Source organism: Protopterus annectens, chromosome 3.part1 (genome assembly GCF_019279795.1).
Source record: "Protopterus annectens isolate FY-2018-M chromosome 3.part1, PAN1.0, whole genome shotgun sequence".
Classification (NCBI taxonomy): Eukaryota; Metazoa; Chordata; order Ceratodontiformes; family Protopteridae; genus Protopterus; species Protopterus annectens.
Genome location: NC_056732.1, coordinates 1,098,734,823 through 1,098,755,082, shown reverse-complemented (window position 1 = coordinate 1,098,755,082; position 20,260 = coordinate 1,098,734,823). Strand labels below are relative to the sequence as shown.

Here is a 20,260-nt window from a genome sequence, read left to right as displayed (position 1 = left end):
CAGTATAATTGGGTACCCTTGTAAGAGCCTTTGAGTAGCTGGCTTTGGAGTGTCTGGTGGCAGTAACTACCTTATAGTCTGGGCAAAGTGTAGCAGAGCAAGGAAATCTGTGCCAGCTTTTCCCAGGTGTGTGTGTGTGTGTATGTGGAAAATCAAATCTCAGAGTGTGAGTGTGTGTTTCAGCTACTTTAAGCAGGGACACAGAGCACTGGTTTCACAAAGAGAGTGGTGGAGGACTTTGCTTAGGCACTCTGCTGAGGACTCAACTCTACAGCTGTGCCAGTGGGGAGTCTTACGGAGGGCATGGAGAGAGAGAGGGGGGAAACCGACCCCCCAGACTGTGTTCCCTGTTTGCTGTTAAGGGAAATTATGCTTGATGCAGACAGCTACATCTGGAAATACTGTGTGTATCATTTTTGTTCCAAGTGAATGTCTCTGGTGAGGATTCAGGCTTCTTGATTACTGGCCCAGAAATAGGGCATCACATTCAGTATGTAATTTTTTTGCACTGTTTTTCCAGAGTTTGATGGTAATTCTTGACATGTGCACTAGTTAGAAATGTTGCTCCACCATTCCCAGTGCTATAACTAAGCAGTATACATGGCTGTGGTATCATCCACCACTGTCTAGCTGAAGGCATTTGACGACTGTAAAAACCTGAATCCGGTTAAGAGTTACAACAGTGCACATAAACATAAGATAAAGTCTTAAAATCTTTTAGGTTAGTGTTGCAACTAAATTTTTGTACTCCTTTGCTCAACACACCATGCTTATTGCAATAGGGAACTCATTGACATTTAAATATGTATATCCTGTTCCTCACAATCCATTTTTTTAAATTAGAAAATATATTCATATTTTTATATCTGTAAGGCAGTGTGCATTACATTACACTGATCATTGTAAAACTAATCTTAACACTGTATACTAGGCATGCCAAAGGTTTTTTATATTGAGTCTAAAATTGCTGTACACATTAAAAGACATTTTTAGTAATCTGACATTTTAGTGCTTAGAAACCTTTTTAATTTCAGAATAGTCCATGCACTGGTCACCCTAATTTAGTGAGGCAACAACCTCTCAATCCCTGCATCCTCCATGGCCACTTATTCTAACGACTAAACCTACTAATTGAAATCCATATGTCCAGTATCACTGTTAGGGCTAATGCTCTCTTGACCAAGGAGTTAACATCATTTTCATTAGCATTCATAGCTTTTATTACTGTAGGTATATGTGTAGTTGATTTTTTTTGGGGCAGACAAAGGTGATTTGGAATGAACTTCTGCATCAAGCATTATGGTATGGAATGCACAGGAGGGTGGATATTCTGAAGTGATGGGGATTTACAGTTGTAGCCAAAAGGACCTTGCTAGATAAGCCATTTTCAGTACCTAATATTAAGGTATATGCAGGATGGCATTTAAGGGTCTACAATTACAGTAACTTTAGTATGCAACTGTACTTATTGTTTAAGCTGGATCTTCAACTGTTTTAAGTTCGGTCTCTCATTTGTATTTTTGTACATGCTTTATTGTAAATGACTTGTCATAATCAGGTTTCACATTCTTGCTCTTGAGACACTTGTAACGCAGGCAGCTATTTTGCATTACTTTGTTGTGTTATCTTGTACAGGAAATTTGGAAGCATCTGCAAATTTTTAATTTCCTCATTTTATTAAGGAAATAGTATATATTTTGATATTTTTCTCTAAAATATGCATTACATATATGTATGTGAAAACAATAGATGTATCACAAGTTTGAGTGCTAAGTCGTACATTAGAATAGTTTGAATCACACAGATTTAAAGCAACACAAAATTGACTTTTTTTGCAGTGAAGCTCTCCACCCCCTGCTAATTATATATACCAACTCCAAGACTGCACTAGAGTGGGGAAAGGGTAAATTCCCATGATCCCCACTGTGTTGTGATCTCACACAGCAGAAAAGCCAGTATGTCCGGTTGATTTTCGATCAGCTGTGCCAACTTTTTTGCAGTTTGTCAAGTCAGCATGTCAAAGGATTGAATGGAACCCTGTGTGTGTGTGTATATATATATATATATATATATATATATATATATATATATATATATATATATATATATATATATATATATATATGGGTCTACCTGACTTTGTCGAAGTCCCACTTCCTCAAATCACAATTCCTCGATACTCAAAATATCGAAATCATACTTCATCGAAGCAGTGGAACAAGGAACATTTTCCCACAGTAAGTAACTTGTGTGAGATAGTGAACTTTGCCCTTTTCCCAAATGTAGTGCAATCTTGGAGTTGGTATATTTAGTTGGGGGGAGGTGCAGCCCCCAACCTGGGTGGGTTAGGGATGGTGCAGTTTACGTTTTCTTTCGTATTGGGTAACTGGTTACTTACCGTGGGAAAATCTTCTTTGTTCCACTGCTTCAATGAAATGCGATTTTTGATATTTTGCGTGTAGATAAATTGAGAGTTGATGAAGTGGGATTTCGACAAATTGAGGTAAATCCATATATATATATATATATATATATATATATATATATATATATATATGTGTGTGTGTGTGTGTGTGTATATATATATATATAGATATATATATCAAATATCAGTTAAATATGTAAAAGTAGCACTCCTTTTGTCTTGAATAACTTCAACAGTGCTCTGTTCTTTCTTTTTAGACATTGGATGCCATCTTGAACTTTAAATACTCAGGAGGTCCAGGTCATGAAGAAGGTTACTACAGAAAGCTTGCTCTGGGCCTTCACATAGAAGTAGAACCATCTGTATTCTTTACACGTGTCAGTACTCTTCCTGCAACAAGGTAAGTAATTCTTTTCCATCCTTATTTGCATACATAGTACAGACAGCATGTTTTTTACTTCACTGCTTGCTGACTTCTAACTTACTCTTATCATTGAAATTACTTGCATTGAACTCACTCAAATCATGTTTACTGTAATACCATTTGCTATTATAAAGCTTCCACTTGAGGTCTTTATATAATAATATCATTGTGTAAGTACTATTTGTGTGCTCATGTTATGACCATGTAAGTTGTTAACTTCTATAATGTTTATATCTATTCTATTTTGTAATGGAGCTTTTCTCCCCAGGCCTCCGCTGACAAAGAACCTGTGTCCAGTCGTACTTTCCCGGTAAACAAATGTAAAATAAATAAATAACTTTCTTTTTTGTGGTCATCTTCAAATGCTTCCCAAGTAAAGGAGCAAACAATGGAAAACAAAACAGCAGAGTCCAGTTTCATAATCTGGTTTATTTTGTAGGGCTGCAGCAGAAATGTTATGCTAAAATGTGTTTTTATTGTAATCCTTTCATTATGGTAAATGTAAACTTTCTGGCAGTGCTGTAAATAATACATGTAGGCAAGGCTTTATATCCTTTGTAATTACTGTCAGTGTACAAGTCATATTTTATAGATCTGTAAAGCTAAATATGAATTTTAGTCGCATTAAATAATTTGCTCCTTTGTACTTGTACATAGGATGTTACTAGAGTCTAATACCAAATTTCTTGCAAAATATGTGAAAAATCTGAATTTGTAACCATGTCCTATTCTGTAAAGTATATGCAAAGTTTTAATGGCTTTTATGCACATGATCTGTTGGAATTGATGCACAGAATAGTGTGAAGAATATAGCTGGAAGGTGTTTTTCATGTTTAGTAAGACATTTAGAATGCACCAGTATCTACTTTAGTTAGGATTATATATATATATCTTTGTATTTCCATATTACTGTTGCAGTATTCTTCACCTAAGGGACCTCCTGCCAAGCATAGCCCAACATCTGTCTAATATACCAAAGCCTTCAGCTCTTATAGGTGTTATACGTCACACGTATGCTCCCTGCGCAAGACATAGGGCATAAAGGTAATGTACAGATGCAAACACACACACAAATGACAAAGTCCGAAAAGGAACAGAATAACCTCAGGGACAAGGAGGAACATGTGCATCCATAAAGAAAAATAAAGATGGAAGAAAGGATAAGGGCCCCCTTGGCCAGAAGGGAAGTAGAACTCGGGGCAAGAGTCAGGACAGAGAGAGAGAGAAGGGGAGAAGAAGAGAATACTGTAGCAGTGAAGCGAAAGACATCTACAGTTACGTTACCATTTTACACAACTGTACTATGTCCTTCCCTATCACCGTTACAGTATTCTTTTTTTTTGGTACTTTTCCGTTATCGGGGCAACACTTTCAACGTGAGCATTCAGCTGAAATCCAGAACCTTGACATGTCTATTAAGAGAATTTAAGTACCTTTATCTGCTCTTTTTTTTTCAAAAAAATACAGTATTTAAATTAATTTTAACTGTGTGGAAGGAATATTAACTGAACTGGAAGTTTTGACTCTGCTCTTCAGTTAGTCCCACCCACCCTCCCTGTTTTTGTTTTGGTGTTAATCTTAGTGGCCTTGCAACTGCCCGCCCCTCTTGTAAATTTGTGTTTGGATACTCCTTCTGGGCCCATCTCATTTGCTCACTCAACTGAGTGCAGTGAGATCATATTCTGATTTCAGGCACTCCTACTATGTACAAAGAGAGCATCTGGGAAACAGAAAAAAAAAATTTAAGCTTGTTTCCTGCCTTTCCTGTTAAGTGGTATAGACTATTTGTAGGCTTCTGAGCCCTCAAGCCCTTCTGTGTTGGAGGGAAGCCTTCTAGCTTAGTTTTTTTTTTTCTTATAACTAGTCAGTTTTCTAGTTTCAGCACTCAAATCTGTTTCTTTGATCTCAGCACTTATTCAGAAAGAAAAAATTTCATCTGCTTTTACTGTACTTGTGTTTCTACCTACTTTTTTTTACTTTTGTATCATCTTAAAAGTACTCAATTGTATTTATTACTGCTTGGTGTAACTCATTCTAAGCCTTTTGGTTTAAACACTTGGGCTTCGGACCAGTTTTGCACTGAGAGGGTTTGTGGTCTGCACTGTAGTGGCAAAACCAGGTAGCTTACATCCTTCTAGGTTGGGAACTGCTGATTTGGGGGCTCAGTATCTGTTATTCTAAAAGTGTATTAATTCTGGTTTAAGCACTTGGGCTTTCAGGCCAGTTATTTTACATTAAGAGGGTTCGTGGTCTGCACTCTTGTGGGAGGAGAGGCTGGACTCTGCCCTTCTGAGCTGGGAATTTCTGGTTAAAGGCTTATAGTGCATGCATATCTGAACTGCTTCTTACTGAAGTTGGTGCGCCTTGTTTGCTGTGGCATAGACTGGATTCAGGCCTGCTGGATCTAGCTTTGTTTGTGTAACTTGAGCACTAATCCAGGCATTCTCTAAAGTATTCAATTGTATTTATTACTGCTTGGTAGTAACTTGATTAAAGTGTAGCTATCATTCTAAGTCTTTTGGATTAAGCACTTGGGCTTCAGACCAGTTGTTATACATTAGGAAGGTTTGTGGCATGCACTGTGGTGGCAGGACAGGTAGCTTTCATCCTTCTAAGTTGGGAACTGATGATTCAGAGCCCAGTGTCTGTTATTCTTAAAGTGTATTAGTTCTGGTTTAAGCACTTGGGCTTCAGGCCAGTTATTTTACATTAAGAAGGTTTGTGATCTGCAATCTTGTGGGAGAAGAGGCTGGACTCTGCCCTTCTGAGCTGGGAATTTCTGGTTAAAGGTTTATAGTGCCTGAATATTTGAACTGTATCTTACTGAAATTGGTACACCTTGTTTGCTGTAGCATAGACTAGATCCAGGCCTGCTGAATCTAGCTTTGTTTATATTCTTGATGTTTGTTTGCTTGTTATTTCCCTGGAACGCTAATTCCACCTAATACGCGGCTTCTCAGCGCTTCTGTGGATCACTAGTGATATCTGCATTGCTTACTGTACTTATTTCCTTGTTTCACTTGAAAGAAAGTTACTGTTTGTCGTTTTTGCATTTAAGTTACCTGTAACACATTGCACTTAAGTTACCTGGCACTTGCTCACTAAAGCAATTATATAAGTCAGCACTAAAAATTAAAAGCACTACACCCTCACTCCCCACTGGCCCTGGTTTTCAATTATTAAGGAATTCCCAATATTATTCTAGCATGTCCAAAGGTGAGTTGTCAATCTCCTCTCCGGTCCAGCTGGTGAATCTGGGAATCTTGAGGCAATGTTACAACTGCCTCATGTACACAGACAACCCTCTCCTCCTCCCAACAAATTCCAACACATGTGAGAGATGCAACCATATAGCCAAACTGGAGGCTAAGCTCTCTCAACTCAGTACTGGCATAACCAGTCAGGAGGAGAAGGAAACCACACTCACTACAATTCCAGTCTCACATAGACCTACCACGACTGCAAACCAAACACATAATCACACAAAAACATACTCGGAGGCTCTAAATAAAGATCTGCCGAAGCAGCAGAGACCTCCAAAGCAGACACCCAAGCAGCCGCTACCCCAAAACAAAACACGTGCAACACATATCTCATAAAGCCAGTGTGCCGAACAGTCACAGCCCTTAAGACTAAACAACACACCTGATAGACTTGTAATAGGTGACTCTATCGTCAGGCACACTGATGTCCCGCTCACCAGGCTGAACAAGGAGAGGGTCATGGTGAGCAGCCTGTCGGGCGCTAGGATCTGCTACATAACACAAGCACTCAGGTCATTCCAAGGCAAGTACAAATATGACTCAGTCATTGTCCATGCTGGTGTGAATGATCTGAGACGTACCTCCCTGGACTACATGAAAAGAGACATAAAGGAGCTCTCTGAGCATGTAGCCCAGGCCGGTATGACCCTGACCTTGAGTAGCATCTTACCCTCACCAAGAATGATGCCACAGTATGAAGACAAGATGAGCAATTTCAACAATTGGCTTAAGTACTGGTGTCATTCAAAGGGGATCCAATGCCTGTCAGCTTGGGATGATATGCTCGACAAGCCACGATGCTTCGCTAGGGACGGCTTGCACCTGTCACCCCTGGGCTTTTGGATATTGACAAAAGCTCTTGCTACCCCCATAGTGCCTTTTTTAGGCAAGGCTCAAAAGAGAAACCCACCTCCATAGGTATCACAAGGGATAAGAAACTAAGAGTAATGCTACTCAACGCCAGAAGTCTAAACCTCAAGATGCATGCACTCAAAACTCTCCTTAGCATGGAGAACATCGATATCTGTGCAGTAACAGAAACCTGGTTCAGGGCTCCCGAGGGCACCCCAGCACTACCAGGTTATACCTCATACCATGCTTTTCGGCCCCAAAACTTGGACCGAATCATGAAAGGAGGGGGAGTATCGATATTCATCAAAGATACCCACACCTCCAGGTTGGTGGCAAAGCACGAAGCATCAGAGACTATCCATGTGCAACTAACAGTGGGTAAAACTGCCTTCCAGTTTATAGCCTGCTACAGACCACCCTCCCAAACCCAGGAACCCCACTCGGCCTTCCTGAGAACACTGGAAAATATGAAGGTCTCTCCAAACACCATTATATTGGGCGACTTCAACTACCCAAACATAGACTGGGAGCATTACTCTAGCTCCAACACCCTAGCCCAAAGGTTCCTAGAATTTATAAACTCAAATGCTGTGGAACAACTTGTTACCACTCCCACAAGAGGGGAAAACATACTGGACCTGATCATCACCAACATGGGGACTCTATGCTCCAGACCAGAAGTGTATCCCTCACTGGTAAGATCAGACCATAAACTAATCTCACTGGATATTCACATCCCGATCCCACCCCTTGCCCAGAAAACCACAGTGAAAAACTTCTCTAAAGCAAATTTCACACTCCTCAAAACTGAGGTGGAATCCTTCAAAGCCACCGGGCCTGTGGAAAATACGTCCCAGACCGCAGAATCCTTTATAAACGCATTCTATGAACACCTTCAGGAATGCATGGATCATGCGATCCCAAATAAAACCAAGACCCAATCCTCCAAAGGCAGACGTCCTGTCTGGTGGACCCCAGCCATAAACAAACTATACAATAGAAGGAGGAAGCTACTAAATGATAGAGCAAAATCCCAAAAAGGGAAGGCATCACTGATCAGTATTAGCAAAAAACTACGGGCACACATAAAACTGTCTAAGGCCAGCTTCGAGAGAAAAATTGCACAGGACACTAAGGATAATCACAAGGCTTTCTTTAGTTATGTTAGGAACCTGGGTGGTAATTCCCAGATATTCTAAGAATTAGTCCAAATTGACAAAAAATACACCGAACACACAGACATTGCCAACATCCTAGCTGACAGGTTCAGCGCAAACCCCCCCCTACCAAAAGGGCAAATATCTATCCCAGCAGAGTGCTGCCCCCCTGACATCTCAGATGCTCAGGTAAGAGCCGCCCTCTCCAAAGCAAAAAACACAGCATCAATGGGACCAGACGGTGTCCCGGGCTGCGTCCTACATGAACTCCAAGAAGAGCTAAACCCAAACATAAAACTACTGTTCAATCTCAGCCTTACTACAGGATATGTGCCCAAAGAGTGGCGTACAGCAACAGTGGTCCCTCTCCATAAAGGTGGTGCCTCAACGGATCCTGGAAACTATCGCCCCATAAGCCTGACTAGCTTGGTCTGCAAAGCTATGGAAAGGATCATCATGAACCTCATAAATAAAGATATTGGGGACCTACAAACACTGGATCCTACCCAGTTCGGCTTTAAGGGCAGATCCTGCCTCTTAAACCTGGTTGATTTCTTTGAAACAGTCACCAAGGCCATTGACGAGGGGAAGGTGGTCCACACTGCCTACCTGGACCTCGCAAAAGCCTTCGATACAATACCCCACTCGGGCATTATAGATAAGCTCACCAGCTTAAATATAAACCCCTATGTCACTAGATGGATTGCAAATTGGCTCAAGGACAGAACCCACATGGTTAGAATTGCTGGAGCCATGTCAGACTCCAAACCAGTTACAAGTGGTGTCCCACAAGGCTCAGTCCTGGGATCTCTCTTGTTCGGTATATATTTCTCGGAGGTACAGGCCAACACGGAAGGACTGTGGCTGACCAAGTTCGCAGATGACTGCAAACTGGGCGCCATAATCGACTCTCCAGCCGACACAAGCATCCTCCAAAATGGCCTCATAGAAACAGACAACTGGTGCCAGAGCCATGGCCTCAAGCTAAACGCCAAAAAGTGTATAGTCATCCCCTTTGGCAAAAACAAAGTGCCCACAAATTACCACATAGGTGGTAATCCATTAAGTACAGAAGAAGTAATTAGGGACCTGGGTACCCAAGTTGATAGCAACCTCTCATTTGACAACCATGTGGCCAAAGTGGTTAGAAAAACATTTTATATAGCCCACCTAATCATGAAGGGATTCACATCTAGATCAGGGGACGTCATCGTGCCTCTTTACTCATCCCTCATCAGGCCCATAATTGAGTACAATGCCCCTTTTGGGATGTACCTTACCAGACACCTGCAGCAACTGGAAAGACCCCAAAAGTACCTCACCAAGAGGATCAAAGGGCTCAAACAGATGCCATATGCTGCCCGGTTAAAGAAACTCCAGCTCTACTCAGTGGCATACCGCCTGCTCAGAGGCGATCTGTGCCTGACGTATAAAGCCATGTCCAACCCGGAATTAATGGACATATGCTGCACCTCAGAAAATCCAAATCCCATCGAGCTATGCGCTCGAGAGACTTGAACCTCAGCAGTGAAATAAATAGGACATGCTGGAGGGACAGATTCATAACCCAGAGGGCTCCCTTCACTCTGGAATAAAATCCCAGTCCAGGTTAGGCAGAGTCCCTCATTGACTCTCTTCAAGAGGAATCTTGATGAGTGGATGGGAGATCGTAGGTTTACCCCGGGTATCACTTCTGTGTCACTGTTAGACAGAGGCACAGTATACTAACCTCGAAAAAGGGCATAGCAAAATAAATTTAAAATGGGTGGCGAAAGCCAAACACATTCTGGCTAGGCTTATAAATGCCCTACGGCAGATAGCCTAGTATGAACCTATGAACCACGTGTGTAAAAAGTATTTGTCTTAAAAATTTTTCTAGCAAAAAATGAAGTTATCTGGGTAAACTGTCCACATACCTGGTTAACGGATGTGTCTTGCTACTGGATTTCAGTTGAGCGATGGCATTGAAAGTGCAGCGAGAAATGCTAAGAAAAGTAAATAAATGCAGCAAATGTGGAAACCGTGGGCTTTCTTCATTTTTATTTCTGTAACATATCCAATCGTTATAATTGCCCTACCAGAAAGGAAAAATGAATGATCTCCCTGTACAGTGTCTTCTTAGAGTTAATGTCCTGTGTGCGGTATCCAAGTCATGAGGCGATTGACTATCACAGTCAGTTCCTTCCCCCACATTCATCTCGCCGGGCTGTCCTGAAAATAACATTAAGTATGAGACAGAAAAGAAGGAAAATAAGGGACACTTAGCCCCCCAAAAAAGAAAAATTTTCACTGTAAAGTTGAGCCATTCATACTTTGAGAGAATGCTTGAAAGTGTTCCCTTTTATGTGACATTGTGTTTTTATCAGTAATTTGCTCCTGCGGTTGCTGAGCCCCGAATGCTGTGTATTGTCATGTCTGTAAGGAGTTACTACAAACATCATGTAAATTGGATAAAAGTTAAAGAGGAAAGATGTGACTTCTCCATTTTTGAGACATGTTAACATAAACACCTAAAAGATGAACAGCTGAAAGACATGTAAATAGAGTAGTATCGGAGCTCAGCAACCGCTTTGAAGGTGTTGCCCCAATAACGGAAAAGTACCTTTTTTTTAAACAAGGAACATCTTTATTATCATGTATGACATAGGCAATACTACATTTATATAAATGAAAATAAACCATAGTTGTAAACATTATGCATTACAAATGGTGCCGGCACAACTGTAGCTGCAAACATGCATCACTTTTAATATATCTAGTCATTGTCAGTCATCCATTACATAGCTCATTCAAATCCTGCCTTCTTTTAAACCTCGTTCCTCCTCTGCTTTTGTTGATCCCACATCTCCCATTTTTTAATATGTGATTTGCACCCAGTTTGCAGTCATCTGCAAACTTGATAAGCCACAGGCCATCTATTTTCACCTAGATGTCTAAGTAATAGATTCCAAATAGTAGGCAACTCAGCACAGATCCTTGTCGTACACCACTGGTAACTGGTCTGCTGGTGGAGGTGGAACCCCCAGCTTTGACTGTATGCATTCTGTTGGTGAGCCAGTTGGCTACCTATCTAATGACATATGGGTTAATTCCCAGCTGGGTGAGTTTCTCAATGATGCCTAAGTGGGGGATTGTGTCAGAAGCCTTGGCTAAATTAAGATAGGCTATGTGTGCTGTTTTGCCTTCATCCAGGGCCTTGGTGACATTCTCAAAGCCCACCAGGTTTATTAAGCATGCTCTACCCTTAACAAAACCAAATTGGGTCATGTCAGGAGTTTGAAGGTCACCTATGTCTTTCTTGATAAGGTCCATGATGATTCTGCCTGTGGCCATGCAGATGCGGCTAGTTATGCTTATCGGTCTATAGTTCCCAGGATCCCACTTCTGTCCATACCTCTCAGCGCAAGAAATCTGGACAAAGCCTGACAAAAATGGGGAGGCAAAGGCCCCAAAATAAGCACAACTTTTACATATTACTCCGTTTACCCTGGATTATTATAAGACCAGCTTGGTTCGTGGGTATACAAGACAGCCTTCATTGTACCGGAGCTGCGTTGTGGATTTGTGTATAGTTCCCAGGATCGGTTGATGGACCTCCTTTGTGCAAGGCAATTACTTTTGCTGTTTTCCACTCTGCTGGGACAAAGCCAGTACTTAGACTGTGGTTGAAGAGTGCGCCAAGTGGTTCCACTAGTCCCATTATAGACCATTTAGTAGGCAAAAATAGATGTTATCCGGTCCCACAGAGGCTGTGTTTTTGACCATGGAGAGTGCGGTTATGATCTGCTGTTTGGAGATGCTAGGTAGAGGACTTGTGACAGGTATGCTTTGGGGTAGGTCTGGTGGGGACAGGGGGTGAGGTCTGTGCCAAATCTGTCTGCTAGCAGGTAGGGTGGGTATGAGTGGTACTGCTCACTACTAGTTCAGCACAAAGCTGGGCCTTCCCTTTTCAATTTCTGATGTAGCTAAAGAATGCCTTGTGATTATCCTTAGTTACAGATGCTAGTTTAGCTTTATATTTGGCTTTAGAGGACTTTTCAGGATATCTAATTTGCTTGTTCAAGCTGTGGAGATTGTCATTCCTCTGCTTAGTCAGTTCCCTCTTGGTCTTCGACATTAGTTTCTTCCTCTTGCTGTATAACCTATTTATGCTTGATGTCCACCTGGGTGGCTTGTTTTTTTGTGAGGACCTTGTTTTGATCCACTCAGGTACGACCGAGTCTGTACATTTGTATAGGTGTTTATACAGGGCATTTCTGTACACCCCTATACAGCAGTCATTGTTGGCAGTGGTAGCAGGGGATTTGAAGCTATTTGTGCCATCTCTTAAGAGGCTGTAGTTTGCTTTGGAGAATTTTTTCGTCCTTTTTGCTCTGGGGGGGGGTCAGGAATGATCATTACATTGAACAAGACTGATTTATGATCAAGACCTTACCAGGGAGGGCTAGTGCAGAGACCCCCAGTGTTGGTGAGTACTAAGTCTCAGACATTCATGCCCCTTGTGGGTGTGCAGGCTATATCTGTTCCAGAACATTTGTATTAAGAAAGTCCAGAAACCTTAGGGCAGGCGTGTTTGTGCTCATGTATGTCTCCCAATCAATTGAAGGATAGTTGAAATCACCCATGACCAAGGTCCAGGTAGGCAGAAGGGTTCTCGTGCTTCGTGGTGGGAGACCTATAGCTAACAATGATGTGGACGGGGGGGGGGGTTACCTACAGTTAGTTGGACTTGGAGTAGCTCTTGGGAGTCATACTGTTTGACCAGTCTTGAGGTGTATTTGTCTTCATTGAAAATGGTTACACCTCCACCTTTGGTTCTTTCACTCTTATTTGGACATTTGAACGTATGGAAGGCATTATAACCTTGCATGGTCGGGGTGCTGTCTGTGGCCTTGAACCATGTCTCTCTGACTGCACAGACATTGGCATCTTCCAAGGTAAGGAGTGCTTCCAGTGACTGCAGTTTCTGATTTAGACTCCTAGCATTAAGCAGCATAACCTTGAATTTGTCTCTAGTGGATAGAGGGAGGCAAGTGCATTTACCAGTAACCAAAAGCCAGGAGGCGACAGGTGAAGACTATCTCGGGCAAAGCAGCGTGGTCTGTTGACCATATCTTTCCAAGACTGACAGAATACTGGACCCCCCTGAATTGACACCAGAAGCTAAGACAATTGTTGAAGTCAATCATTTTTTTTTTTATACTGAGGCATCGAACTGGGTAAAGGTAGAATGCTGCTTAGGGCTAGGGACATACCTGCCTGGGACTTACAATCGGAGAACACAGTATTGTCTCTCTTCATATAATCCAGTGAGGCATGTCTCAAGTCATTGACTCCAACATGGACTTTGACAGAGTCATAATGGTAGTTGTTGAGAGACTTGAGTGCGTGCATGATCTGATGTATCTGGCACCTGACCATGACCTTCTCCTTGTCCAGCCTAGTGTCAGGGACATCTGTGTGTCTCACTATATAGTTGCCTATGATGAACACATTTGGTTTTGAGGTGTTTTGCCTTAGGTGCTTATTGTTTGAGACACTGTTGTGTATCATTACGTGTAGTGGATTCTGCTGGGTCTGCAGTGTGTGCAATAGGTTGGTGCTTGGGAGGTCTCTGATCTTTAGGTAGGCTTCTAGCAAGTACCTCTGCGTATGTGAGCTTATGTGTTGTGAGCTTGTTATGTGCAAGAGGTGAAGTATGTGTGCTGATGACCTGTTTGATATCTGGTCTGTTATGTCAGAGAATTTATTCCAAATTCATAGTATAGATACATTTTTCACATGTTGTATTTGTTTGTTTTAGGAGTAACTGGTTGTCAGTATATATGAGGCAATTGCCACATTACCCCAGGATGTGCATGTCAGTCAGGCTAGCTAGAGAAATGGTGGGAAACTGTCCATTATGGCAGGTTTGTACTATAGTAACTAGTGGGGAGTGGGTTCGATGGACCAGATTTTGCTGTAAGACTAACAAAACATGGCTATTCTACGGAGGGCTAGGGATAGAAAACTGTGTCACTGCTTCACAGTGTACAACTGAGTTGCTCGCAGGACAAAAGTGCAATTTCTGAGCAGCTCAGGTAAACTGAGTGTAACCTGATGCTTAAATACAAGCAAAAGTTAAATTATTTTAAAAAGTAAGCAAATGGAAAGCCCAAGACTGAGCCTTACTCCAGAAATCCCCAACTCAGATGGGTCCTTGGCTGCAACTTCTGCCACAGACAAGGGTGAGGGTGTTGGGGGGGGGGGCTTCTTAATGTAAGATGGCTGGCTTTAGTGCTCAAATGGTAAGAAAAAGTCTAGATTCAGCGAGCCTGAATCTAGCCTATGGTATAAAATGCAGAAGTACTAGAACTTCAAGTGCAGAAAATCATTTACAACAGCAGCAAAAAAAAAGTTTAAATAAAGCAACAATTCGGTAGAATACTCTCACAAGAGTGTAGATCACAAACCTTCCTAGTGTGAAATAACTGGTCTGGAACCAAAGTACTTAAATCAGAACAAAGACACTTAGAATAACAGGCACAGTAAGTCTTCACCAGCAATTCCCAGCTTAGAGGGGTGTAGGCTACACTCTCCTGCCACAAGAGTCTAGACCACAAACCTTCCTAATGTAAAATAACTGGTTTACAGCCCAAGTGCTTAAACCAGAACTAAGGCACTTTCAGAATAACAGGCACAATAAGCATTCAACCAGTAATTCCCAGCTCAGAAGGCAGAGGCTACCCTCTCCTCCCACACGAGTGTAGACTACAAACCTTCTTAATGTAAAACAACTGTCCTGAAAACCAAGTGCTTAAACCAAAACTAAGAGGCTTAGAATAACAGTTACAATTTAGTCAGGCTACTAACAAACAGTAATAAATGCAGCAGAATAAATGCAATTGAACAACTTTAAGAACAAGCAGACAAAGCAAAATAAAGTAGGAAGTGACATAAATACAGTAAAAGCAGTCGAATAAAGTGCAATTTTTTTAACGTTAAGTGGAAAAGGAGGAAGCAGAAGATAATTCAAGGTTAAGAAACTAAGGGGATGGGATGGGTCATCCCAACTGATCTCTCCATTCTCAGTAGAATAAGCTGATTAGTTGGACTGGGAGGAGTGTCCAAAATCAGATTTATTGTAGGGGTGGGCAATTCAAAAGCTACCAAGTTTAAGAATACAACAACAGTTGGACAGATGGGTGGGGAAAAACAAAATGCAGATAGAGATCAACAGTATTCAGGCAGAGTACAGCAAGCAAGCCAAACAAGCACTCCAGCTAAATAGAGATGCCTCCAAATATTTCTAGCTAAATGAGAAATGTTATTTATCAGCTCCTTCTACTACTTAGCTGATGTTATTCACTGTGTGCAAAGGAATTATTTGCTAACGTTTCTAACTGACCCTAGCCAAGACCTCTTAGAACTCCAACAGAACATAAAATTTAAAACAAATGTAATAGAAGTAACAAAACCTTAAATGAAAAACTTCAATTCAAAATAAAATCATCACAGAGATCAGCAAATATTCAGGCAGAGTACAGCAAGCAAGCCAAACAAGCAATCAGCAGGACATTTATGATTTCCTGATAATGTGTTTCTTGACCTCTTGCAGAACCCAAAGTATGTCCTCAGAAAAGAGATTCCTAAGAGGGATCAAAAGCCTATTACCCACAGTGACGTTTAAAGAGTGGATAGGTGGGGATGGATAACAGACATCTTGTCTTGTGTGAGAAGATCCACCCGGTGAGGTAACTTGTGTTATTTTGCACAATTGTACTTTCTGTATAGAAGGATTAAATTTCAGATGTATAGAGCTACAGCCCACAGGGAAGGGAAAGTTGGTGTTGAGTATAACACATCAGTGGGAGTAGAACTGATAAAGTAAATAAGCAATTAAATGTTCGAGAACCAGTAATCATCAGGAGTTGTGGTACAGAATATCTACTGTGCAGCACTTGGGCATTGTATAGTGAATGATCTGGGACGTCATATGGTAAAACTAGAGCAACTTGTGTTTTCTAAGGTACAGATCAGGACAAAATGAGAGTAGAGTACTTATACAAAAATCATAGTTGACAAAGGAGATTTCCAGATTGGAACAGTAGAATCCTTTTTCCATTTCCATTTTACATGTATAGGGTAATCTCATCACATATCAACACACTATTAGGTGTTTGTGACTGGCAACCAGGCAGAGCCATTTGAAGTCATCACTGCCAATAGGCATTTTACTGTCACTGCGTTTGTCACTAGTTAGTTTCTGGATATGCTTTGATGAGAAAAACCTGGGTGGTACTTCAAGCTTCCTGTCAGTCTGTGCAGAAACAGACAGATCTGCAGCATGGGTGATGGCACTGAAATTTATCCCATGTCTTGCAAATTGTGACTTCCTTTAGAATTATAGGTACTCCTTGGCGTATTCATTTTTGATTTGGATAGTGAATAAACCACAGTTTCTAGATTACTGCTCCTGAAATTGCCTGCAGTTAATGTAAGCTTTCGTCATCTCATTAGCATCTGGTGGTGCTGGTTTGTGTACCACTGTGCACAGCTAATATTGGTGATGCTGTTTGGTAACCTGTTAGTGCTTTTTAGACCAACATCATAGGGTGTTTGGGCATTAGCTAGTGTGTTCATTTTACATTTCAACTCACTGCTGTTTTGCTAAAACGTTTAAGTGGTTGTATGAGGCTGCTTTCAATTGCTAGTTGAGCTTTTCATTGTTAGGGGAAATCTGTAGGTTCAATGTGTTTGTGTTGGGCCCACTGTTAAGTTGTGCTCTGTGCTCCTGAGTATTGCTACTAGTTGAGAATAGTCTCCTTATTGCTGTAATACCTGTGTTCCCATAGTGTGTGAGATACTGCTCTTAGGTACCTAGAAATAGTTGTGCCTTTTACTTAGTTCTCCTTCTGTACCCTACATGACTTGCCAAGTGGTTAACAGGATATCTCAAGGCCTTATGGCACTTTGTACTGTCTGACACTGTAGGAATGGCCATATACTCACAGATAGTGAATATCTACTTCACACAAATGATTCAGTCTGTGACTGATGCAAATATCTTTGTAATCCAGAGGCATTCCTCTTACACAGTAGGGATGGCCTGTAAGTATCAGACATCACCACAACACCCACATCTCATCACAACTACACTAAACTGATTTATACTGAGACTGTAAAAAGGTCACTACAGAGCCTCACAGGATTAGTAAGACTGTCTCTGCAGCTCTCCACTACTACATCAGCACCATGCTCAAACATATAAAAAGGGTCACTAGAAGGAAGGCTGCAAACCATCTAATACCTTAAATTCCATGAGTAAAAACAGTAATGTCATAATAATTGGTGACTTTATTGTCAGAACGAATGATCCTACACACTCGAGACTGGAGAAAGACAAGATTAAAGTTAGTTGTCATTTTGGTGCCAAGATCGGTCATGTTGCAAAGACTCTAAAGTTCCCCTCAATGGCAAATGTGATTGTAATCTAGTGGTACTCTACGTGCATCTGAATGACTTGGGGATTACAACCCTCAAAAACATATTGAATTTCACCATGCATGTTCTCACTGCATGCAAGACAGTAGTCCTAAATAGAATTCTTCCTTCAACTCGAATGATACATATATAAAAAATAAAGGTGTTTAGCTTTATACTTTGCCTTAGTAGTTAATGGCTTTCATAAAAGTCCAGTATAGGTCAGCAGGGGACGGGATGAAATGATTGATAGTCCAATTTGCTATGCTAACGATAACCTGCACTTCCTGCATGGCTTGTGCATACTGGCTAAAACCCTTGCTACCTCCTATGATGCCTTTTTTAGACAGAGTCCTGCTGATGGACATCCCACTGTATCCAGTATCAATATAGTTGTTTCTAACCATATCAGAGCAAATTAAGGGGACTCTTCTCAGCACCAAATGTCTTGCCAATGAATTCATGCTCGAGAAAACAGTTGTACATTCCCTCCAAAAAGATTTTTTCTGCACTGTGTACACAGTAAGACATATATCTATAGGCAAACTAACTTGTACAGTAGCAGGTTTGGGTTTAAACAAGGCATGTCAATACAAGAGCTGTGAGATGTGTGAAAGCTCATTTAAACCCAGCACTGGAGGATGTGTGTGGAACCTTCTATCCAGGAAGAGCAGCTACCACACACACACACACACACACACACACACACACACACACAGAGTGAAGTTGGTATTCTGGCACCCTTCTTCTAAAAAGAAGAATGTACTCAGTTAAGTAGACTGTGTGTGCCTCGTGACACCCATGGATTTAGTGTTGTATAGAGCTTCATCTGAATGGAGAGGGGATTCTGAAAATTTATCTTAAGGCAGGAATATGTATTTACTGAAATGTGGCACCCTATGTCTGGAAGGATTTAAACAGGAAATTGCATGGTCTTGCTTGCTGTGTAGTAGTCTTTATACTAGAATAAGATACAATGTTAGTGGTTGCATTACTTTATTGGTTGGTGCTAATTTGTGTTCTTAAGAATTGTGTATTTTAGTTTTGTAAGCTGAGCAGTCAGCAGGCATATTCTGGGACACCTACACATTTTTTAGGGTGCGTCTGCTACTGCATCTCCCAGTATCTGAGGCCTTGGCATGAAAAAGTGTATTACTTGGTGGTATGGTAAATGATGTTGGTAATATGTTTAGGAAAACCAAAGAGCATTGCTTGTAGTTAAAGGATGTACAGTATTGCTCCTGTAGCTCTTAAACATTAAAGCAATTGTGGCACTTGACAACCATCTGCTGTATTTTACTTACTGTTTCCAAGACCTCATAGCTGTTTGGAAGAGGGTCATAGAGCTGAAGGTTTTATCTATAGACTGAACACTGTGTAAAACTTCCTGAGACATGATGAAGCATTCTGTAACTGCTGTTCATCAGATACAGAACTGGGAAGTCTGTCATATACAGAGGAGGTTAAGAGAATTTCTGGAAAAAAATGGGTATTTTTATTCTCACTCACAAACAGGTAATGGAAATCCAGAAGCCTCTCATAGCAGGTGAAAAATATATGGAAATCCATAAACTCAAACGTAATAAATTCACAGGCCCAGATGACCTTTAGGACACTTCAAACAGCTGTTGTCCTTGCCACCATATGTACTTCTTCACAGAACCTTTGCAGCCACTATGTTAAAGTGACAGGTCCATAAATCTTGGAGAGAAGCTTATTTATTTTATTTTATTTTATTTTACATTTGTTTACCGGGAAAGTCCAACTGGACACAGATCCGTTTACAGCGGAGGCCCAGGGAGAAAAGCTCCACAAATATTACATTATATTGGTTAACATTACCATTTATACAAAACATTAGTTAACATTAGCATGATATAAGACAGTATTCATGCAGACAGTTACACAATTAGTTACATTACATCAGCAATATTCGCGAGGTACAGGATATTTCAACTCAGAGTACAATATGTTGGTTGAATGCAGATTAAAACAATAGTTTGATAAGAGTTTTATTAGAGTATCTGCTAAAATTTGAGCAAAAGGGGTAAGACAGTAGAGAATAATTTAATTTGCAGCTTGGTGTCACTAAACTATTAGTGGTTGAGAACAATGGTGTTTATTTGAGTGAGTATTAATAGTAGTGAATTAATTTGGTCTAGCCTGGGGGAAGACATGAACATAGCCAGTTTTGCATAAAATGGGATTTGATGTTTTTTTTTTGAAGGGGTAAGGTGAGGATGTTGAGGTTAGGTGATTGGGAAGGAGGTTCCAGGTTTTTGCAATGCAGCAGGCGTAGAGTGATGTGCCAACTTCATTTTTGTGCTTGGTGACAGTTATGTGGTTTTGTTGTGCCGACCTTAGGTTTCTGGAGGGAGTATAGTGTTGAATTATTTGTTGCAAGGCTGGGGTTTTCAAAGGAAGGTAGTAGAGCATATGGACAGTGGTAAGTTGGTTGAGTAGAAGGATTTGAGGTAACTCAAGCCAGCTGAGTTGTCTGAGGGATTGGCAGTGATGGGACCTATGTGAGGCTTCATTAGCAAATTTGGCAATTTTGTTGTAGCATGATTCAATTTTGGAAAGTTCTGCTTGGTGAAGGTTTGTAAAGATTGGGGTGGCATACAGAAGTATAGATAACAGATGAGTTCCAGCTGTGGTGGTTTTTGTGTATCTGGTC

At 41.0% G+C, this 20,260-nt stretch overlaps 1 protein-coding gene across 1 annotated transcript in view; it reads left to right on the top strand.

Moving 5' to 3' along the window:
- LOC122797753 (trafficking protein particle complex subunit 9-like) overlaps positions 1-20,260 on the top strand; it is a 3,992,710-nt gene that overhangs the window by 3,012,391 nt on the left and 960,059 nt on the right. The window contains exon 18 of the mRNA XM_044066278.1: positions 2,683-2,825. Within this exon, the coding sequence (XP_043922213.1) occupies positions 2,683-2,825 (143 nt within the window). The remainder of the gene's footprint in view (positions 1-2,682; positions 2,826-20,260) is intronic.